Source organism: Opisthocomus hoazin, chromosome 2, assembly GCF_030867145.1.
Source record: "Opisthocomus hoazin isolate bOpiHoa1 chromosome 2, bOpiHoa1.hap1, whole genome shotgun sequence".
Classification (NCBI taxonomy): Eukaryota; Metazoa; Chordata; class Aves; order Opisthocomiformes; family Opisthocomidae; genus Opisthocomus; species Opisthocomus hoazin.
The window spans coordinates 111,805,441-111,829,532 of record NC_134415.1 but is presented as its reverse complement, the minus strand read 5'-3'; the positions used below and the strand labels follow the sequence as shown (position 1 = coordinate 111,829,532).

The window sequence follows — 24,092 nt, the reverse complement described above, 5'->3', positions numbered from 1 at the left end:
CCCTGCACCGCTTGAAGGGAGTATAAGGAATATGGAGTGAAGCTAAGCCTGGGGAAGGGGGGAGAGAAGGTGCTGGTTTAAGGTTTGTCTTTTTCTTTCCTGCTATCTGAATTAGCAATTGCATTTTTATTTTAGTTGGCAGTTAATGAATTATTTACCCAAGTCAAGTCTGGTTTGCCTGCAACAGTAATTGGTAAGCAGTCTCCCTGTCTTTAGCTTGGCCCATGAGCCGCCTTGTTCCTATTCTTCCTGTTTTGTCCCCCTGTCCAGCTTGAGGGGAGCAAGTGGCTGGGTGGGAGTCTGGCTGTTAGCCAAGGCTGACACCTACCACAGAAGCTCCTAGAATGGAGACAGTCACAGACTCTTCTGAAACTGGTCAGTAATGGACTGTACAACACAAACTTGGAACCATAGCTCTGGGAGATACGAGCTGTCAGTTCCCAGTGAGGTTTTGAGTTTGTTACTCAAGGGTAATACTGGATGAGGCTCAAGGGAGAAAATATTCAAAGGCATAAGGGGGATGAAGTATTCAGCTTCTTTGCATTTCAGGTAATACTTCTGAGACCAATAAAAGAAATGGCAGGACAAACTCAGTTAAAAATAAATACACAAAATTATTTTTATTTTATTATGCTCAGATGGTTTTCAGGCATTTGGTTATAGTGTGGTTTTCTGCTGTGGTTTCTACATGATTTTTTACTACTTGATTCAACTAATTAAATCCTGATACGAAATTATAGTTCAAGAACGATTCTCACGTATCCGTTGATATCCAGAAGGTCTTCAATAATTTAAATATTCTGAAATAGGTAAGTTGAATGGGCATATACTACATGTTTTAGAAATATCTCTGTATACACATATTTCAACTTTGAGTATACTTTTCTTTTTCCAATGAATAACATTAATAATGGAAATGCAAGATGCTTCGTAGGGTATTAACAAATGTTTGGGGGTTATTGGCCTTTAGCTGTGCCTCAGGCCATCAGCTCCTCTCAGCTAGTTGCTAATCCCCAGGAAGTGCCCTAGGCCTCAAGTCATTATTGCTTAATTCAGCACTGGGTTCTCTAGATTTGCTTAAAAACTTTTTTAGTTAGCTAAACTAACTTAGGAGCTGCCTTGCAACCTCTAGCGCTTGACCAAGTGCTGCACAGTGAGAGGCTTCTTATGCAGCGCTGTCACGGGCAGGATATTTCTTCCCTTCTGGTCATGGGCAGGTGTAGTGCAAATAAAAGAGCAGCAGTTGTACAGCTGGCATGATAACTTCTGCGTCACTGAAGGTTATTGCTGTATGAAGCAATTTAGGCGTTCATAGGATATCTAGTGAAAAGATTTTGCGGTTAATCCTGGTATTTCAAAGCAAACGAAAATGTTCGTAAGATTTTATATTCTGTCAATATTTGAGATATTAATAGTGTGTAGTGCTTGGCATTTGGTCCTCATAGCTTGCTGGAAATTGTTGAAGTATCTTTTTTTTTGATGCAAGATCTGTGTTCTACACAGCATAGTTTTAGAACTTGAACACTCTTATTGTTGCTTTAGCTTCTTGTGTGGCTTTTTGTACTGTTCTTAGTTTGATGCATTACTGTATGCTTTGGAAGCTTATAAAGAATGTATGCATCACTTTTCTGATCTCTCATTCTCAGAACTCTCCAAATTATTTTCTGTCTTGTGTTTTAGAATCTAAAATACTTTCATGGGTTACCTTAATGCACGGCATTATATAGTCACAAAATGGAGCGCTGGCCAAACTAAAAGAGTTCCTCAGTCCCTGCTGCCCATGAGACCCTGATGAAAGAAAATCAATTACAGGGATTGCATAATTGAAGAAAAAGAGATATTTTGAGTTTAAATTGGTTAGTTTTACTTTCCCTCCAGATCTTGAGGAGAATTAAATGGTTATTTGTTCTCATTCACATCTCACTACTTTTTCCTCAATACTTAGACTTGTGTTCAGTAGGAATTTTTCCCAGTGTAATTATAACAGATTAGTAACTCGTTTGTGTAGTGACTGGTAATAAAAGCAATTGCCTTTAAGAGGTGTTTTCCACAAGGATCGCGTTCCGCAAGAGCTATGATTACACGTATCACTAATCATTATACCACAGTGATGTTGAGAAAGTTCTGTGTGGACTTAGCTTGCTTCCAGTTACCGTTTTCTATATCCTCATCAATGTTATCCATATGCTGCACTAACTAGTCTGTGGTAAATCTCAATTCTACACTCCATCAAGAAAAGTTAGAAAGATCATGATTCAGGAATTGAAGGGTAGCACCACACAGAACTGAAGTTTGTCTGGTTCTGTCAGACAGTTATTATAGATGAATATTTCTTTTTGCAAATATTTGTCTTCATGGCATCACACTTGTACAGTATTTGGTACTAGTACAATTTCTATGAAAACTCTTTTGTCCTTAATATTTAGCAAAGTCACTATTCTGTATGATAAATACGATTTATCTTGTATTAAAATTGACATGATTAAGAAGATCTTTAGCAGAAAAACATTGGGAACTTTGGCAGTTCTTTCTGTTAAGCTGGTCAGCTTTTTCTAGGAGACTGTATTGTTTGGCATAGATTCATGGAATCATTAAGATTGGAAAAGACCTCTAAGATCATCAAGTCAAACCACCACTCCAGTACCAACATGCCTGCTAAATCATGTCCTCAAGTGCCACATCTATACGTTTTTTGAACCCCTCCAGGGATGGTGACTCCACCTCTTCCCTGGGCAGCCTCTTCCAATGCCTGACCACTCTTTCAGTAAAGAAATTTTTCCTAATATCCAATCTAAATCTCTCCTGACGAACGTGAGGCCATTGCCTCTTGTCCTATCGCTTGCTGCCTGGGAGAAGAGACCAACACCTGCCTCGCTACAACCTCCTTTCAGTCAGTTGTAGAGAGCAAGAAGGTCCCCCTCAGCCTCCTCCAGACTAAACAGCCTCAGCTCCCTCAGCTGTTCTCATAACACTTGTTCTCTGGACCCCTCACCAGCCTTATTGCCCTTCTCTGGACACACTCCAGCCCCTCAGTGTCTTTGTTGTAGTGAGGGGCCCAAAACTGAACACAGTACTCCAGGTGCGGCCTCACCAGTGCTGAGTACAGGGGCATGATCCCCTCCCTACTCCTGCTGGCCACACTATTCCTGATCCAAGGCAGGACGCCATTGGCCTTCTTGGCCACCTGGGCACACTGCTGGCTCAAGTTCAGCCGGCTGTCAGCCAACACCCCAAGGTACTTTTCTGCTCTACAGCTTTCCAGCCACTCTTCCCCAGGCCTGTAGCATTGCGTGGGGTGGTTGTGACTGAAGTGCAGGACCCAGCATTTGGCCTCGTTGAACCTCATGCAGTTGGCCTCAGCCCATCGATCCAGTCTATCCAGATCCCTCTGCAGAGCCTTCCTACCCTCAAGCAGATCAACACTCTTGCCCAGCTTGGTGTCATCTGCAAACTTACTGAGGGAGCACTCGATCCCCTCATTCAGATCATTGATAAATGTATTAAACAAAGCATAGCTGCAGAAGATGTCAGTTTTCAACTCTGCAGAGTATAAACAATGCCCTTACTTAAGAATGAAATTTCATATTTCCTAAAGGTCTCGGTCTGGACCTTTAATTGGTTAACTGTGTGTTCCAGCGTAGTTTACAGCTAGCCATAAGGTCAGCTGAAGCAGAAACATAACAGCAGAGGAGAAATTGTTTATTTGTGCTTTCAAAGGGCTTCACATGGGGTGAAGAGCATTCCCTTAGCTTATGTGCTCAGTGAGTCCCTTAACCTGGTTAGTGTGGGTACAGAACGTGTGTGACTGTAGTAAATGGGATTTAGATTTGTGGTTCACCTTCAGGGATTTGGGTTGAGCTGCCAAAGGAGACTCCAGTGAAAGGTTGCCTTCCCCCACTTTTTTTCTTTGAGGTAAGCACTATTACCTGGTCTGATCATGCTTTACATGGGAAGCTGAGATAACTTGTAGTTTTTAAGCTGTGACAGATTTTCACATACTTCATGGTTTCTCTGTTAAATACCTGATTTGGTAAATTTCAGAGATTCCTTTCTCTGTTATGATAAAGCTAATTATCAGTATTTTACTGTGTAAATAACAACAGGAATTACTATTCTTGCCACGAGTCAGCTGAAAGTATTTTACCTTAGAGTTTTGGATAAGTTGCTATTCTTTACATTCCAGTTCTCTGCTTGTGAAGTACCTGTTTGACTTGTCAACAGTTTGAGTTGTAAGTTTATTCAGAACATCAAGATTTATCTGATTAAAGCAGCATAGATGGTCGAATAGATGATGTCTTTAAATTTTTATTTAAAAAAAAGCAAAAAAGAGGGGATGAGGTTAAGCTGATCTTTGATGAAATGAGCAAGAGCTTTCTGTATAGATAGAAGCTCTTGAATTGGGATACAGGGAGTAGATCAGAGGTGGGATGTACAGAAAGCCAAAATAAAGTGAAACAATAGCTAACTCTAAGAAATGTTACTCTGGAGAGTTCTGAAAGGAATGACGTTCCCTCTTTAAGTGGGATAGGAAGATGTTTATGCGGTTCGTGGGGTAGAAGGTTCAGGGCAACAAACGAAGCTGGGAAACACACCTTGCTAATGAGCTGCAGAGGTGCGTATATACATTGGATGACAGTGGAAGGACAATACAGATAATGAAAGTCCAGGATTATATTTGAAGGAGAAGTTGCTGATGACAGTGTTTGGAAGAGAAGGAAAAAGGTAACGTGTAAACTCAGCCCTTCAAAAAAAAAAAAAAGCATGTAATATTACCAATTCAGACTAAATTGGGACCAATTTAGCAGCTTCTGTATTTTAAGAAAATTTTATGTAGTACTGTATAACTAAGATTTTTGCAGTGATTCAGTAGTTAATTCAGTAGACTGAAATCAATCATTATGATAGGATGTCTCTTGTTTTTTTTCCTCCTCATTGTTCACCTGACTTTGCTAATGAATTTTGAATGAGGATACAGTTCTCTAAAAATTGTGGGTCTCCTGCAATTTATTTGTTCACTGTTAAGCTTAGTGGAATTAGTCCCATGAGTAAAGTTGCTTGTGTACATTGTGCCAGGCTAGAATCTTTCTCAATTTCTTCTGTTTGAGGCAACTACAGGCAAAAAAAAAACTTACTGAAAATAGGGAGGAAAAATGAGAGTAACATAGACCTATTAAAAACAAACAAAAAGCCTGCAACAAAAATCAAAATCGCAAAAAGCAAACTTAGCTGTATGTCTTTTAAAAATCTTATCTGTGTATTTAAACATTATTGGTTTTCTTTGTCTTTCAGTTCAATGTTTTGTTTTTCCATCTAGTATAAAAAGCATTATGGATTTATATATTGATACAGATATGTGATTGCTGAAGTGGACTCTCAAAAAGTTTTTTACTGAGTTTACAGTATTTGTTCCAAATGAGGGTCCTTTCCCTCTCTTCCCTTGTTTCTGCGTAGGAGGTTCGATATCTATGAAATGTATACAGAACTGGTGCAGACATTTAGACTAAGGATTGTAATGTTATTTCTATTTATTGATACAAGAAGTGTTGAATTGCAATACAAGTGGCTTCTTTACTATTAGCCATAAAATGAAAAATCACCTTCAAGCTTAAAGTTGCAAAATTGAGAAGAATAAGCATAGTATTTCCTCAAAACAAGGAAATTGCTTGCGTTTTTCCTAGAAAATTATATCCTGCATGAAATCAATGATATACTAAATTGTTAGTATAACAATTAATTAAAGTAGATATCGGTTAGAAAATTATCATTAAGTTGTTCTGTGCAGTCATCGTGTATAATTAAGACCCACAGGAAGACATTTGAAACCCTAATGTTCTGTTTTATTGTATTTGCAGATTCACATCATAGATTTTGATGATGAAAATAACATTATAAACAAAAATGTTCTCCTTCATCAAGTAGGTGAAATTTGGCACGTTAGTACGAGTCCTGCAGATAAAGGTGTACTAGCAACCTGCTACAATAAAAGTAAGTCCTTTCTAACCATGTTAAACTTGTTTAAGGGTTTCGATATTTTTGAATGTACAAAGATTGAACATCTAGCTATGTGTAAATTCTTTGAACTGGAGTTATCAACGCAGGCATTTTTCAAAAAATCTGCTGTACCTCTACCTATACCTCATTTGTCTTGTATCCTTAAGTCATCTTGGTTAGAAGTCTACTTCTGCATTCATGTCCAGGAAAGCAGCAAAATAAAAATATTGCTTGCCTCATTAATGCATACCATGGCAAATAAAATAGATTCCTGTTATTTTAGGCTTCATTCTTTTTACTGTTTTATGTGTTTGCTTTTGAAAATGGAAATAAATGTCTTTCAAAACAGCATCGTGCCAACATCAAAGCTCTCCTTAAAATTGCAGGTGAAGTTTATGTGAGAGAGAAGGTTACAGGATTGTTCTGTTCTCCTAATTCTTTTGGACTGAAATAAAAGTGCTTAAATTTTAATTTTTCACAAATGTTGTGTGAATCTGATAAAGACAATGATAGAAGATAACTAGAGTAATGAAGAGGTTTTTGTGTTCTCTAAACTGAAAGTGGTTGTGGGTATTTTGATGAAGAGAAAACACTTGAAATGGTATTGGTCTGTTTTTTTATTACTTTTTGCTCTCTGGTTGACTTAGTGGATGTAACTTCCTCACCTTGCCAGTGATCCATGGAGAAAATGAGAAAGCAGTAATCAGACCGGAAATTCGAAGGTCATCTTAGTAATTTTCTGGCTAGTTTCAGAGGAATGTGAGAAAGTTGTCTGAAGTCTCCTTTAAAGAAAACCAAAATGAGTTTCTAAGTTTCTTTCTCTAGCCTGAGTTGAATGCATTTTTTTTTTTTTCTTGAAGAATGTTGTGATGCATGGAATAGTATGAAACATTTTAAAGAATTTATCTCTCTTTTTCTGTATAACGGAACAGCAAGGTGATACGAGACAGCTTGTCAAGTACAATATTTCGTGTATGTAATGTACCGTTTAAAGTTAACCAGTCTTAATTTATTCAATTTGTATCTATTTTTGAGCTCAAGTATTGTTCTAGAAAGTATGGTGAAAACAAGTAATTTTATACTCATTTCTCAAAAAGGCCTATACTGGAGTTTTATCTTCCTTATAGTACGTTATAGCAATATCTTATAGCAACATACATATTAGTTAAAAATCATCTTTGGGAGAGAGCTTACTGAGATTGCTAGAATTGAGCTTCTGTCTGAACACTCTAAGTTTCTATGAGATTTCTGATTTCCATTATTGGACCTATTAATTCATATGCATGTTTTCTATTCTAGCTTCTTTGTGTTCTAGATTTAGTTTATTTCATCTGGTCTTTGAACATTAAACTCTATTGCTTGTACTTCATGCATCTTATTTTGGAATCATCAATCATAAATTTTCTGCAGAAAACAAGATCTGATTCTTAAACAATTATTGATGATTCTAAGTAACAATGTATAGAACAACAAGCACACAGCATGGGGTTCTAATAATAAGGAATACTGAGTTTAGCAGACAACTTCAGGTAGTAATGCAACCAAATTAGGCAATTGAAACCTTTAAAACACTCTTACGTATTGCTTTTGTTTTGTTATTTTAAAAAGATTCATAACTATTTTCCTCATTGAAGTACCAGTCAAATGAAATGATGCTGTCAGGAACAGTCATAGGTATTGTGACAATCTCTTGTGTCGGAGTCCAGTATTTCTGGCAAATCTTGACTGTTGTTGAAACTGGGAGACTGAAGAAATGTGATGCGTGTCCATTATTGATAGCTATTTTTTGAAGTTCATTAAATAAGTGTTGAAATATGGCATTGTAAAAAAAAAAAAAAAAAAAAAAAAAAACCAAAAACAACTGGAATCATGTACATTTTGCATTTCATATCTCATTGAAGCCAATAGAATAGGGTAAGCACGAAAAAACATGGAAATTTCCTTTTTTATATTCAGAGATGTGTTGAATTTTCTGTTACTTTCTCACACTTACAGTTAGCATAACCAAGGTATGAATAAGGTCTTAAGTTACTTAGTGAAAAAAAGGTGTAGTAGGTGCAAACAGAAGAGCACTTTTTTCACAGCCCTCCTGTTCTTTGGTTTTTGTCTAAGAGAAGTATGCCTTTCATATAGGATGTTTGAATCACAGAATCACAGAATCACAGAATAGTAGGGGTTGGAAGGGACCTCTGTGAGTCATCTAGTCCAACCCCCCTGCCGAAGCAGGGTCACCTACAGTAGGCTGCACAGGATCTTGTCCAGGCGGGTCTTGAATATCTCCAGAGAAGGAGACTCCACAACCTCCCTGGGCAGCCTGTTCCAGTGCTCCGTCACCCTCAGAGGGAAGAAGTTCCTCCTCATGTTCAGACGGAACTTCCTGTGCCTCAGTTTGTGCCCATTGCCCCTTGTCCTGTCACTGGGCACCACTGAAAAGAGCTTGGCCCCATCCTCCTGACACCCACCCTTCAGATATTTGTAGGCATTTATAAGGTCCCCTCGCAGCCTTCTCTTCTTCAGGCTGAACAAGCCCAGTTCCCTCAACCTCTCCTCGTAGGGGAGATGCTCCAGTCCCCTCACCATCCTTGTAGCCCTCTGCTGGACTCTCTCCAGTAGCTCTTCGTCCTTCTTGAAGTGGGGAGCCCAGAACTGGACAGAGTACTCCAGATGAGGCCTCACCAGGGCAGTGTAGAGGGGAAGGAGAACCTCCCTCGTCCTGCTGGCCACACTCTTCTTGATGCACCCCAGGATCCCTTTGGCTTTCTTGGCAGCCAGGGCACACTGCTGGCTCATGGTTAACCTGTCGTCCACCAGGACACCCAGGTCCCTCTCCGCAGAGCTGCTCTCCAGCAGGTCCACCCCAAGCCTGTACTGGTGCATGAGGTTGTTCCTCCCCAGGTGCAGGACCCTGCATTTGCCCTTGTTGAACCTCATCAGGTTCCTCTCTGCCCAGCTTTCCAGCCTATCCAGGTCACGCTGAATGGCAGCACAGCCTTCTGGTGTATCTACCACACCTCCCAGTTTGGTGTCATCAGCAAACTTGCTGAGGGTACATTCTAACTCTTCATCCAGGTCGTTGATGAAGAAGTTAAACAAGACTGGGCCCAGTACTGACCCCTGAGGGACACCACTTGTCACCAGCCTCCAACTAGACTCAGCGCCGCTGATGACAACCCTCTGAGTTCTGCCATTCAGCCAGATCTCTATCCACTTCACCGACCACTCATCCAGAATTGAAGAATATAATAAAGGTTGAACTGAATGAGTAATACTGTGTACCTACTTTGAAGAGAGATTTTATGTCTTAACTTCTTAGAAGAAGAATATTTCTCATTAATACATTAATAATTTGTTTTTAGTGTTTCGTTCTTCTTTGGACTGCAGATTAATTCTTTTTCTAGAGCTGACTTGTGCAAGATACAAGATTTCTTTTTAAACATGCTTTCCCCACATTTTAGCTACTCTTCCTTTTTTAAAAATCATACCATATTTTTAAAATACAGTGAAAAATCTTTCCACAGTATCCAATTGCTATCATCCCCTGCAATATTACTGAGACATTCAAACTCTTTACTTTATTAACTACTTGACAGTTAATACTACTGCCTCAAAAAGTCAAAGAAGACACTAGCAAACTTGCTGTATGTTTTGAAGTACAAGGGATCTGATGTTATTTGCTTCTCTTTTCTCTTGTAGGGGTAAAACTTAGCGAAATAATGTAATACGCAAAGCTTTTTGTTAATTTCTGCAGAGTGCTAAGAATTGCATGAGGGAAAACAACACTCGTATTTATCTGGTAACATTAGGTTATTTGTGGGGTCAGGAATCAAATGGAAAGTTGTAAGTCTTCTGTGTGTGCTTGAGAATGATGTTGACGTGATAATGTTTGGAAGTTTTTACTGTTCTGATTGAGAGAGGCCTTGAATTGATGTAATGGAGCTCTTGATCAAAAGGTAAAAAGATCCTCTTGGATGGGGAAGTTCCTGTGTTTTGGTTTTTCGTTCTTTTTAATTTTTCTTTTCTTCAAGGAGGCATTTTAGCTATTTCTAAGCATGATGGTGTGGGATTTTGTCATGTGTGTAGATACATATATACGTATGGGTTTTTTTCCCCAATGTATATACAGCACCTGCTTCCAAAATCACAGTTATGAGGCTTTTTTTTTTTTTGGGTCATGCAGGTAGGAAACTTCCTTCAAAAGGAGTGATACTAATGTGGAACCAGTCTGTCCCTGTCACTCTGTGGGAGATTTACGAATATTTTTCTTTTTTCCTGGTTCATGGATATGTGAAATCTTTTTACTTGTGCTTGATGAGTATAAGTGAAAGAGGCAGTAGAAGGAGGTAGAACTTCAAATGTACGTTATTATAAGTAGTAGTATTGGTACACCTACTGACAAGCAGATTCATGTGAAAAATCTTTACATAATAGCTAGGCTTCCATGTCAGTGAAAATTAATTTCCATGTTGTCCAGTAGATCATTTTTTTTAACTTTCTGACTTCTGATAAATTCAGGGGTTTTTTTCCCCATAAAAAGCTAAACTTGCAAGTGACCACAATTCAGTTATCATTTTAAGATGAGCTTTGATTTTGAGAAACTCAAGGCAAGGTCTGTCAAAAGTGCAAAATACGGCATATTTCAACAATTGGAGGCAGACTTTCCACTCTCATTTTTGGTAGACAGGTCAAATATGAGTTTCTACCTTTTTACATAAAGCTCATTGGAATATTTAGTATTTACTGACATATTGATTCTGCAATCTTTTTAAATTCTTATGCTTTCAAGAAGAATAACTTCCCTAAAAAGTAAAATAAGGTGGCTTAGATAACTTTCTTGTTCTCAAGAAGTCACAGAGAAATTTACATCCTTGCTGAATATGCAGTTTGGGAACTATGTTCTATAAACAATGAATGAAGTTATTTGAAATGCTGCTCTGTAATGTTTTGTTCAAGATCTTTTACTAGGGTATTGTTATATAAGCAGGTTTTAAAAAGGAAAAATTTTCCTTTCAAGTCAAAACCCAGGAAAACTCCTTTTCTTGTTAGTATCAGTATTTACTACTTTGATTTCTAATTTTGATATTGCTTCATTAATAAAGCCTTGTATCTTTTCATTCTGGATGGTGATATGAACTAGAACACTGCTGGTTCCAATAGCATTGGAACAAATATATCTTTGGATCAGAAATTTCATTTTCTAGGCCATTTTAGCTTAATATAAAAACAAAATTCTGCAACTATTTCTCTAGTCCTTTTCATGCACGCACATTAAAAAAAACTAATTTAGCAAAATCATATAATTGCGAAGGGAAAACATGATTACTCTGTTATTGTCTTGATTATAGTAGTCCCTCCTCCCACCAATGATGGATATATCACTTAGGGAATTTTGTACTATTACTACTGATGCTGCAGGAAGATGATTTTATTATCAAGTGATAGGCTTACTGGTTATGTGTAATCTTGCCTAACTTTTAGCGAAGATCAGAAATTTATTGTGCTGGAGGCAAAGTACTTGTCTATACTACACATTTCTAATATGATATTGTATGCTAAAAAAGTATTAAGGCTATTCCTGTGTAACTCACATTGCTGATAAATAAGGTGTGTAGTTGCTATGTCTAGTAATTGAGCAGAGGTGATGTTGTTCTACTTTTTGTCATTTGCCACCTTTGCGATCAAAAATTGCTTGTCTCGTATTCATACAGTAATCCGGATGTAGTCATAGCATAAAACATTAAATGTTTTTTGGTAAAACATTAAAACTGATTTAGTAACAGGTAATATTTTTAAAGTTTAATTGTGCATCTCTGTTTTAATAAAGAAATATTCTTTCCTATGGTTTTTAAACAAGCTTTATGGTGGTGAAGGGGGAGATACCACTGTATCGGCCTGTGAACTTAGTGCTTTCCTCTGTTTTAGAAACATAATTGGATCCTTCAGATCCATGTTTGTTTTGTTTTGTTTTTAAAAAAGGAGTCTGACATACAAGCTACATATTTTAGGCAGTCATTACACTAAGAGGTAACTTTTTTCCACGAATGTGTTTGGCAGCTATTTGGTATTGTGAGCACTGTAAGAATTGTGAATGCTGTATTTTATCCCAGATTTTCTAACTGAAGGGAGAAAAGTGAATAAATATGTAAAATAAGCTAGGTGTAAGAGAGGGAGAAAAAGGATTAAAATTTGAGTATCTTAGGGAGGGGGGAAGAAGGCTTTGTAAAATTAATATTTGAAATATCTATATGAATTTATGCATTGTTAGTTGGTTTTGTGACTTAGTGGTGCATCGTTTTCCCCCTCTGTTACGGCAAGTCAACTGAATTAAAATAGGGGGTGGGTTTTTTTTCTTGAACAGGATAAGATTGCTACTGACAGCTTTAAAGTAAGTAAAATTTAAGGGGAAAAATGAGTTTGGGAGTCTTCTAGCTTTAGAAGTTAAATTAGATTGTTAAAGTACAGTATGATACAGATTAGGTAAAAAAAAAAAGCTAGAAGGATGAATTGTTGAGAGAAGGGTACAACGTACAGAGGGGTTTGGGTGGTGATAATAAAGGTGACAATAAGCTAGAGTGCTACAGTTGCATTTTAATTGGTTAGTACTTAATCTCTGAAAAGTTACACAGGCTTATTTGTCTCAGATATTAATATCTTAAAGCTGTGTTTAACCGAGCAGAAATCAAACCATTTACTTCAGAGTGGGCCAGAAATAAAAAGGAGAATGTTGCGTTTAGTGAAAAGTCTCTGTCAGAGCAATTCTAGGAACTTTACACATTACTACTTTTTTGCTCTTCTGACTAACTGTAGTCAACTGACTATTCATTTTTTACTTTCTTTAAATCAAAATGTGACAGGCGTGACACTTGTGAAAACGTGAATAAGAGAGGTGACAAAACTAATTAAGGAGATTATAGCATCTTAGCAGAAATGCATTTTTAAATATCAGAAAAGAATAATGGTGGGGTGGGGTGGGGGTACTCTCCGAATAATGATATAAACCAATGAGAATAATGGTATACTAAATATAATAAGAAGTTTAAAAATGAGGATAAATTATTCTTAAAATGTGCAAGAAATTGGTAGACATCAAAGAGCTCTGTTCACCTGCTAAGGGGAAAGTAATTTCACGTGTGTGTTGCTACTTAAAGTTTGAAAGAAACTTTGCTTCGCTATTGAGAAGAGCATCCTAGCCTACACTAGGATAAATGTTTCGTTGCGATGAGGTGAAATGCCAAAAACCTGCAGATCATGCTAGAGCGGAGTCTCTTGGGAACCAGAACAACCAGAACCTGACAAAGCCCTGGATGCTGCTGGAATACAGTCCATAGACGGTCTTGGTATTGCTGAGGTTTCAGACTACAGGAGGGGAAACAGGAAAGCCATTTGAATGCACTTCGGGACAATACCAACAGACAAGAGTGTCTCTAATATCGTTTTTGTGTGTAAAGTAGGCGATGGAAGCCTCAGATCTAGGGTCGGATGAAAAAAGTGAGGAATATGTTGATTCCTGAGTGATGCCCTCTTTGTCGGTCCAGTTTATAATGCACTGTCTTTGGGTGTCTGAAAAATTGACTGGTTTGGTGGGTGCACAAGGGGTCAGTACAGGTCGTGTGTGATTTTTGTGAGAGTGTGTATTGCGTATGCTTTGTGTCATGTAGAGCTTCATTTTAATCTGCTCTCCTGTTTGTACATACCTCCTCTCACCTGCCATTTTAGGATGCTGTTAAAATGGAGGCGGGCTGTTTCCTAAGGACTTAGAAAGTGTGGTAGAAAGTAAATATCAGCCACATCATTAAGGGAAAAGGGAATGCAGGGGGATTTTTCTGTAGGCCGTCTGAAGAGTTTTGCAGCCATGCCAGTTTTGCCAGCAATGGATGGCTCCTTCCTGAATGGCTTGGGTGTCATCTCTGCACAGCAGAATATTTGGTAAAGGGGGTAAACGCTCATGAGGATGTGTTTGGGGAAAACTGTCATTCTAAAAGAATAATTTTGATAAACATAAAGGGAACTCTTAGTTTCTACTTATGTTCAGGTTTTGCAAAGAATACGCTTTAGTTATATTCTATAAGCTAGAATAAAAATTCAGATTTATGCATTGCTCTGCATAAATCTAGAATGTCAGTGAGAAACTAGTGGTTTGTTTAAGTTTCGATACTATGTAATGGCTAGTTACTTTGGTAGTTACTGTGTTCTGATATATATTCTACAGATGCTTAGAAGAGGTGGTAAAACTGAGAATTCGAGGGGTAAGGCAAACTGGTGCGTTTACTTGAAGTGATGGGGAGGTATATGGGAGGAAATAGAGAAGGGATCCGGACTAAGAATTCTGCACTGGTGGAAAAACCTTTTTGCTTGCTGAACCTCTAGTTGGATCAAGGTAACTATCTCCATTACTGTAAAGGTGAGTTTTGAGGAAGTGATTAAAGGCAGCTACTTTGGTGTTTCTCCTGCATGAAAGTGAAGGGTATATCTTGTGGGACAAAAACAGATGACCATGTTTCAGGAGCATAACCATAGGCAATGCCAATGTGCTGTTAACTGTCACACATCTGATAGCAAAACGCTTGCTGAAAGACAGGGTGAAAGAGTGAAGGAAATGGTAAAATTGGAGATACAAGGAAGTCCTGAAGGAGGGAGGTCTCAAAAGGAAATAAGGAATATGTCACTTAAAGGACAAAGGGGTGGCTGTGGCCATTTGTGAGAAAGCAAGAAGGTACAAAGCGGTATGTGGCCTTCGGGCAGTCAGCGCTGTGGAAGGCTGGGAAATGTTAAAGTGGGGAGATATGACCCTTAGCTTTTAGCACTTTGTAGGTGTTTTCTGTACCATTTAGTGTTTGTCAGTGGAAAAATATATTATTGTGACTAAATGTCTGCTGGTTCTGTTTTGGTGGTTGTTTTTGTTTGGGTTGGTTTTTTTTTTGGTGGTGGTGTTTTCTGGTTTGTGTTTTCTTTCCTCTTTACTTATGGCAACTCCCCCTACTTTCCTGAGACCTTATGTTCCTCATTTCCATGCTGTCTACTGAAATGATCAGTGAAATAATTTGTTGATTCTTAAATTGTTGAGTCCAACTTTTAGCTTTGCTGCTGCTATAAAATGAACACTGGTCTGGAGACTTCAACTTCGCTTTTTACTGTTTCAAACTCTGCTGGCAAACTAACTAAAATGTGTTTATGCTGATTGTTTATGCAGTTGTGAATTGGGTTGCAAGAGTATTTTCACAGCCACAAGAGTACCTTTATGTAATTGAAAACTTGAAAATTAGAATGTGATGTAATGGGCCACAAAAAAAATAATAAAGTCTGTTGTTTGGAATGATTTACTTCAATGATATCAGGCATGGTGGGAGCAGGTGTGGAAAGCGTGTATGAGCTATATCAACACTGAAAATTATGTAAGAACAAAACAACCCTTACCTGCTAGCTTGTGAGGGATAAAACCTGCTTACTGTAAGAAACTTAACATTGAATAATCAGTTTTTAATATTGGACAGCTGTCTACTCTTGGTTTTACTGATTGCGTCAGTATTGATATAAAGATATTTTTGCCGGAAACTAACCACTAGACTACAGTACACGGTTCAGGATAACTGGCTGAGATTTTTAAGGTTATATATGTATTCCAGTGACTTGAACAGAGCCATGGTATTGACCTAGGGACTGACTTGCAATAGTGCATCCTGTTAAACTGTTAGGATGCTCCCTGTGCAGTTTTGATGTGGGCCACCTAGCACTTTCAGGCAGTGATGCCCAGAGGCTGGCCAAGAATACCATGAGCAGACAGAGTGAGCCGCCTTCTTCCAGCTTACACTGTAAAAACATTTGAGTCTGACTGTCTTAGCTGGCCTCAGGGCTGTAGAACTGTACCTGACCGTGTTTTAAGCAAGTTGCCAAAAAAATGGTTGTGTGTTTTTGTTTGTTTGGTTTTTTTAAGGTGTCAGTCACAGATCTTTAAAACATTAAGAAGAGTACATGCCACCTTGTTCTTCGGGTGTCTTGTAGTTCATGAAGGAAATACTTAAGTCATGTGTAAACAAAAGTATTAGCAGGAAAATCAGCCCTGAAATGTTGAAGTGCCTGTTAATATCTGATTACTCTCAACTGCTGCTGGAAATGCACCATCAGGTGAAGGCAAAATAAACATTTAAATAGTTTGACTTGTATGCTGTACCTGAAACTACACTTACTGCTGTAGTAACATGACGAACATAACTGTGTGGTGGCAGTTTAATAATTTAGAATTATTTTACTCTAGTGGTGTATCAACATATCTTACCAAGCATTTGACTTAGGTCTTTTATTCCTAGATTTCCTTACCTTGCATTTGTAATATTTATTCTAGCTGTATTTGTTATAATTTACTGATAAGAAGTTTGCAACATTTCTGAATTTCTGTAAGATAAATTTATTCCTGTGGAGCTCTAGAACTGTGTTACAATTTTTATCAGTTAAACACTTACTACCTGTTTTAGCAGTTTAAACAACAACAAAAAAAATTAGTGATTTAGAATTCCATTTTCTGAATTCTGAAATAAAATTGCTTGCAACCAAGAAAATGGCTCTCCAAGAAGGCATAAGCCCTGATGCTCTAAGGGCTGGGGTTTTGATAAATTCAACACTGCGAATAAGAGTTCCTTCAAACTTGGTGCCTCTTACTTATATCCCAGTCTCACAGATGTGAAGCAAATTACTTCAGCTGGTTTGAAATCTTTAAAAAATGTGACATAGCCAAGCTATATGATCACTTTTAATTAATCGGTATTTTGAGCAGTCTACATGCATGTTTATGGAAGTTAAAATTTATTACATACTAATGCATATTCTTAGGCAGACGTTACATTAATAATCGTCTATTGTACTGATGGCGTCAATATGTGCCATTGTATCTGTTCTGACTTGTGTTTGTTGCTAATGAAACTAGAGATTTCTGTCAAGGGGGGGAAATGTGATTGTAGTTTGTCAATTGCAGAACTGTTAAAAATCTAAAATAGCTACCAGTGAAGGTCTCTGTTGTATACTTATAAATGTAAAAATTTTGAATGTCATACTGTGAAAGGAAGAAGAGGGTCACCATTGGTTGTTTTATTGGTTTGTTTTTTTTCCCTTACATTCACTTCATAAAATCAAGCAAACCAAATCCTGTTTTTTGCTCATATCCTTTCAGCATTTTTCCTTTCAGATCAGATCTTCATGTGTTGGTGACTAGATAACCAGAGAAACTGGCGTCCCAGGATGTATGTGCTGATGAAGGAAGGGCTATTGATCAGTCTGTTTTCAGACTTTTTTGTTGAGCAGCTATTTAGCTTCAATGACTAAGAACAACGTGGAGGAATTTTAAATACAGTACACTTTTCCATGGAAATTTGCAGTTTACAGTGCATAGGCAATATTCTCTCTCACGTTTCTCCATGATAATGCAATTATTTGCGGTTCACCTCAATATAGTAATAAGACTACTTGAGCTGTTGGGAAAAGTAAGAATGTGTTCAGTGCCAAAAATTAATCCGTGTGTGTTTCATTCCTTGTCTGTGCCTTCGTTTTGTTTTCATGTATGGCTTGTTTAAGAATTGGTTATCAGAAAACCTAATACTAATTCCCATCTGCATCTGCTTTGGGGGTTGAGAGGAGCAGATGAAGAGCTGCCGAGATCGCTTTCCTACTGATCTGTTTTGGAGGTGAGTAGGAATGGTAACCTAGTTATGCTGGTTTGATTTTTCAAACTTTTCTTGGATATAAGTATCAGTTCCGTTGGAAACCCTACGGAGGTGGGGAAAAAAGAAGAATGACAGAACCATCTCTTATTTGTTAGTGTGAACTGGTTTTGGTATGGAGTGGATTGGTGAGATGCAGCAAGGCATTTTACCTTCATGCTGCTGTTTCTATGAAAGTTAACCATAAGTGTATACGAACCACCTTTTGCTTTTTTCTTCCAAATGGAACAGTGGCAGCCTGTTCATTGGACCAGTGATTGGCTCATCTCTACTGGTATCATAACTCCAACAGCAGCAACAGGAGATCCTATGGAGAACAGCATAGACAGGTTTATAGACAGGTCATTAGTTCCTTTTTGAACTAGGTGAGATTGCCCTTTGCCACAGACTTTTGTAACATCGATTTTCAGTCACTGGCCAAACTCCCCAAGCTTTCTTTTTAAACTTACCTCGTACTATTTCAGTGAGTGCCAGTTAGTTCTAAGACTGCAAGATTTGGACTGTAGTAGTAACTCTTTCACCTTGCCGCTGCTTTTCTGTTTCTGTAAACTTGGATCATGTTCTTCCCAAGGTGATTTTCCTTCCAAATGAAATAGTTCCAACCTGTTGAATGTCTAACAAGACAGTTGTTCCAATGTCTTCATTTATGTCACCCGCCTCCAACTCTGCTGTGCGATTCTTTAGATGCAAACACCAGAATTTCATTCTCCATTTGCGATAAGAGCATATCAAGTTTTTATGGGGCTGTGAAACAATCCTTTCTATTTTATTCTCTGTACGCATTGTAAGGATGCCCAATGTTTTGCTAGCCTCCATAGCTACTGCTGCGCATGAGGTTTGGAGGACTGTCTGTCTTTATACAAAGAGCTTGTTTCTGAGTTGTAACTATCAGTTCTGAATGCAGCACCATGTTGGGATGGCTTAAATTATCTTCCTCTACGTGCATTAACTAACTTGTGTCCTTAGAAGCTCACCTGTCACTTTTTTGACCACCAGGTTTGCTGGGGTCCTTCAGTTATTCTTACCTTTGGCGTGGCACGGAGTTACCTGAAAGCGTCAACTCCTGTAAGACTAGGGGTTGACACTGTGACACGAACAACGCTATTGGGGGAGCTCAGGGTGGAGTGAGCCTTGTGCTTTCAACTTTAGCCTTTCGGATAAAGACTTAGTTTAAGTGCATGGGGTAAAGCTAGATTAATTCCTCGTACTAGGAAGAGGAAAAATGAAACTTAAAAGCAAAATCTCTATCCAGTATAACAATATTGAGAGGTTTTTTTAGGTTGTTACCACTGCAAGAAAAATAGCTTCTATGTGTAAAGGCAGTGACTAACAAAAGCAGCACTCCTTAAAGCTGGTTAAAAATCTTTCCCAGACTATTTTGAAATTAAATACTTGAAAAATAATTTTCCACCATCTTCTGCATTTGTGCTTATTTTAAGAATTCAGTTTCTTATTCAAATCCATTGAAATATATGTGGAAACCGATTTCTTTTCCTGTTGCAAATGTGTTTTTCGACTCCTACGGAAATAGGTTCTGCACTTCCATTGCATGTAGGGACGTACAAAGCCACCAGAGGGCGAAAGAAAGAGTGAGTGGAGAAGGCCGTTATCTGCAACTACACACATGGAGACAGGCGTGTGTGCAAACACACGGCTTGTTTCTCTGTTTTCTTTCTGCAAACAAGGTGGGTGCCACTATGCAGCGATTATGAAGCCTCAGTGTAGATAGCTTGGGTTTGTTGATCCACAACATAGAGACATACAAACACAAAAGTGCTGTTTAATTTTGATGAAAAGGAAAATAAAATTTGCATTTAAAATCCATTAATTTAAAACATTAAATCTGCTATGAGTTACGGCTGTCTGGTGCACTGCACTTATCACACAATAAACTTGTGTATTAAACTTCCTGCAGAGAAAATTCATCAGTAAGGGTATTGGACATCATGCTGCTGGTGATGCTCTCAGCTGCTCAGGATTGAAGACAGCAGGTGACACGGACTTCACTGGTTTGACTTTCGTTTGCTGTGGTGAAAACACTTCATGCAGGGAAGTCATTGGTACAGCCCTGTGATATGCTACAGTCATTAAAATGGGGAGGGAAGTTGAATGCATCTTGCTAAATACTCCCCAGCGCTCATCTCAGCAGTACTGACGGGATGTACAGAAAAAACTTTATTCCTGTAGTTTGAGGGAAGAAATAAATGTGCTTGGTACTCTTCCTTATGTTGTTTGTAGCTTGTACCTGTTGCTTTTGTAGGAATTCTAGCCCTTATGTGCAATTTGTAGTGTTCCTTTCTGAGTACCCTTCAGTAAGGTTTGAAGTGAAATGGTCGATTATCTCATCAATATGATGGAAAACCACTACGGAAGTGGTGAATGGCTTGGGAAATTGTTTCATATTAATTGCTGTTCAAGTTTGAAAGCCTCTGTACATAGATGTATATAGAGTTCAGTCCAAATGATGGGTAACACAGCTGTATTATCTTAGTCTATGCTATAATCTTATTCATATGTAAGGCTGCTGTAGGAGTCAAGCTCAGTACTGTCTCAGCCAGTGGGTAAGATCAGATACATAGGGAAAAGTGTAAGAACTGCAGGAGCGTATATAATGCAATTAACTTGAAGCACAGATGGTTGTTATCCCTTGATTTAGGATTTCGTCTTTATTTGACAACCATTATCAGGATAATTGTAACGTTTGTTGCTATGAAGCAAAATAGAACTAATGTCAGAAAGAAGAAGGAGGAGAGAAAATGACTGAAATTAAAGTATTACAGGATGGTCATGATGCTGAAAGGAGTGCTAAAATACAGAAAGTAGATAACATGCTTCTGCATTAGAACTGTCACTGGGAAAGGATCTGTTGAATTATCATGCTGCTCTAGCCTTTGGCATCAGACGGTTTCATTCTCCCCCCCTTCCTTTTGGAGATTAGAGCAAGAGAAATGGTTTTCCCGCTCCAATTTGAAATAGCTTTTTAACTCAAAATTTCCAAAGATTGAACTGAACCAGTGTAATAAACTGAAAGAAAACATGTTCTTTCTTCATCTGCAGTCAATGCTATTGTTGCAGTAAATAACATTTTGCAGATACATGTAAGTTCTTACAGTACGTGTTTAGGCAGTCTTGTGCACCTAGTTTGTTAAACAAGTGAAATTTATTTCTGTGGTTTGTGTTAGACTTCAGAGTTATTCATGAATCATGCGAGTGAAACCAGGTATACTGTGCAAGTTCTTCCGAGAAACGATAAGACCGTCTGCAATTTCACCTTTTTTGTGTTCTGTTTTCTGTGGCCTGCTTTCTACTGTGGAAAGATAGCTGGCTTTAGTTTTCCTGTAAGCCATCTTTCTTGTAAGGCTGGAGAGGCTGAAAGAGTCTTACTTACTTGAGAGACTCTTAAGAGAACAGTAAAGATTTGTTGTGGTTTTTTTTTTTCTTTTTCTGCTGCTGACGTATCAACACCACAACTGACGTCCTAATCATGTCTTAAATATTTAGCCAATTGATAATTTTTTGATAAAGTAGTAAATCTAAGGTTAAGTCTAGTCACCTGATAACACTACGTCTGTAATGTATTGTATTCTGTACAGTGCTTATGTGAAAACACAAAAATGATTTGAAGACTGCTATAATTTGAGGGTTTTTTTCTGAAAATTTAGGTGAGGGTTTGCAGCCTTAATTCTCTTAACGTGTGTGTGTTCTTTAAAAGGAAACTGATTGCATTGACTTCATTTGGCATCAAACAAGCATCAACGTTTCTGACCAGCAGACATATGACTTAAGAACCATTGAAGATGTTTCAGCTGCTGGAGTACCGGATACCTACAGGCAGTATGAGAATTTGAGGTTAATGATTAATGCCTTTTCTGGCATTGTGACGACTATTTTGCAGCTCAGCATAGTTTTGCAATATCTGTTGTGGGTGCATGTGCTATCTAGCAGACTAACAGCATTTATCCACTGTTTAAGAATCATGGGATAGTTTAGGTTATAGGGAATGTAAGGGATGTTAAACTAGAGTTCAACCTCCTACTGAAGCAGAATCAGCAATGATATCAGAACAGGTTTTTCAGGGCCTTATATGTGGGTTTTTTTCCTTATGCTTAAGTATAATTTTCCTGTATTTCAATTTATGCCTATTGCCTCTTACCCTGTCACTGAGTGCTACTATAAGAGTTTGACTCAGTCTTCTTTACTTCTTAACATCATTATTTGTTCACATTAATAAGACTCGTGCTGTGCCTTCTCTTACCGAGTCTCTGACGCATCATCATCTCTGTGGCCCTTACCTGCACTTGCTCCAGTACGTCCATGTTTCTCTTGTGCTACTCCTCTACTGGGGAGCGCAGAACTGGATGCAGCACTACATGTGTGGTCTGCCCAGTGCTGACTACAGGGGAAGGACTGCCTTCCCTGACCTGCTGGTGATGATCTGTCTGATGCAGCCCAGGAGGCTGTTGGCTTTCTTTGCCACAAAGGCGTGGCTGGCTCATGTTCAATTTGTTGCCACCAGAACACCCTGAGGGCCTTTTCCGCAGAGCTGTTCTCCAGCTGATCAGCCTCCAGGTCTGGGTCTTGCATTTCACTTTGTTGAATTTCATGAGGGTCCTGTTGGTCCATTTTTCCAGGCCTTTGCGATCCCTCTGAGGTTCCCTGAGGTCATTAATGAAGGTGTCAAACAATATTGGCCCTGCTGTCAGCCCCTGGGATATGCCGGTAGTGACTGGTCTCCAGGTGGATATCATGCCACTGATCACAGCTTTTTGAGAATGGTAGTTCAGCCACTTCTCAAGCACCACATTGTCCATTTACATGTTATGGGAGAATGTACCAAGGGTTTGTTAAAGTGAAGATAAATAAGATCAACTATTCTTCTAATCTTTACCAAGCCTGTATTTTCAGTTTAATTTGCATTGCAGAGCACAATCATATTGGTCCCCTTCATAAATTTGTGCTGAGTCCTCCTAGCCACCTGATGTTTGGAAATGTTTTCCAGGTTCATTCAATCTGTCGCCTTCCTAGGGACTGAGCCGAGGCTGACTGGAGTGTAGAGCCTCATTCTTGCCCATCTTAGACATCTTTACTTCTTAAAGTCCTCAGGAACCTCTCCCCATAACTATGACCTCTTAAAGATAATTGAAACTGGCCTCGTAGTTACATTGGCCAGCTTCCCCAGCTCTTGTGGTTGCATCCACTCAGGTCCCATTTGTTTAAATATTCCCTAACTTGATGCTCCTCTATGGAGTTTGAGTCTTTATTGCTCTAGACTTTCCCAGTGGTCGTGGGGACCTTGGATCCTGGAATCCTGAGGGTATTAAAAACTAGGATGAAGAAAGGATTTGGTACTTCGGACTTTTCTGTGTTCTCTATCATCAGACCCCCTGCCCCATTCAGCAGTGGGTCTGCATTTTCTCTAGTCTCTCCTTGGATGCTGATAGATCTGTAGAAGCCCTTCTTGTTGACCTTTGTCTCTTGAATTTAGTCAGGAACTCTGTGTTCACCTGTGCAAGCCTCCTGCTGCCTCTTTTTCACTTTCTACTTGTCTGGATGGACCATCCTCCAGCTTGGAGGAGGAAGTAAACCTTGAAAACCAACCCTCTCCTGGAGGGAAATCCCTTTTCCCCCACAGTTGTCTTCCATGGCTCTTAATCATTCCTCCACAGAGCTCTGTACATTCTGGTTGATGTCATTCATAAAGAGCAATTTTCCCTTTTTACCTCCCGATCCGTCCTTCCTAAAAAGCCAGTGTTCATCCATGCCTCTGTGATCCCAGTGAGATTGTACATCCCAAAACTGTGCATTTGGAGTAAACATAAGGTGTATTTGGTCAGTACTAGTGAAGAAATTGTATCGCTTCTCTGAACTGAAGATTTGACCATGGGATGGCTTAGTGCTTAAAAAAAAACCAACCACTGGGGCTTTTATGGATTAGTTTTAATTTGGTTATATTTTCATTGTTTTTGGGTGGGTTTTTTTTAAGTTTATAAGCTTTTTAGGGAGGAGCTATGTATTCTTCTCCACTATAGTTCAATTAAAAAAATACCCCAATAACTATGGAGGCATTTCTCTCCTATGAGCACTTCTGAGCTGTAAGCAAATGAGGAGAACAGAATAGCAGTTAGCAGCTGACTAACAATAACATCTATGGTTTGAATGCCCCAAGTTGAGAAAACTTCTGAGTAGCACAGGGCAATACTTTTTCTTTCTCTGGACTTTCTGGATGTACTAGCTGTTGATATCATGAGGCATCAGGTAGGTGGAATTCAACTAAAATAAAACCCCACGAGTAACTGATGTTTCTTGTATTAGTAAAACCAGCTTTCTTATTTTAGTATTTGTAACTGACTGCATGAACAGAAAATCAAACAATACTGTATCTAGGTACTAATTGTT

General features: G+C 38.6%; 1 protein-coding gene across 3 annotated transcripts in view; it reads left to right on the top strand.

The window, feature by feature from the left end:
• The window catches only part of EIPR1 (EARP complex and GARP complex interacting protein 1), an 88,167-nt gene that overhangs the window by 15,678 nt on the left and 48,397 nt on the right, over nt 1-24,092 (top strand). For 2 of the 3 annotated variants that reach the window (XM_075414788.1, XM_075414789.1), the window contains exon 3: nt 5,853-5,985. The exons of the other annotated variant lie outside the window; for it this stretch is intronic. In XM_075414788.1, the coding sequence (XP_075270903.1) occupies nt 5,853-5,985 (133 nt within the window). The remainder of the gene's footprint in view (nt 1-5,852; nt 5,986-24,092) is intronic. 3 annotated transcript variants of the gene reach the window in all.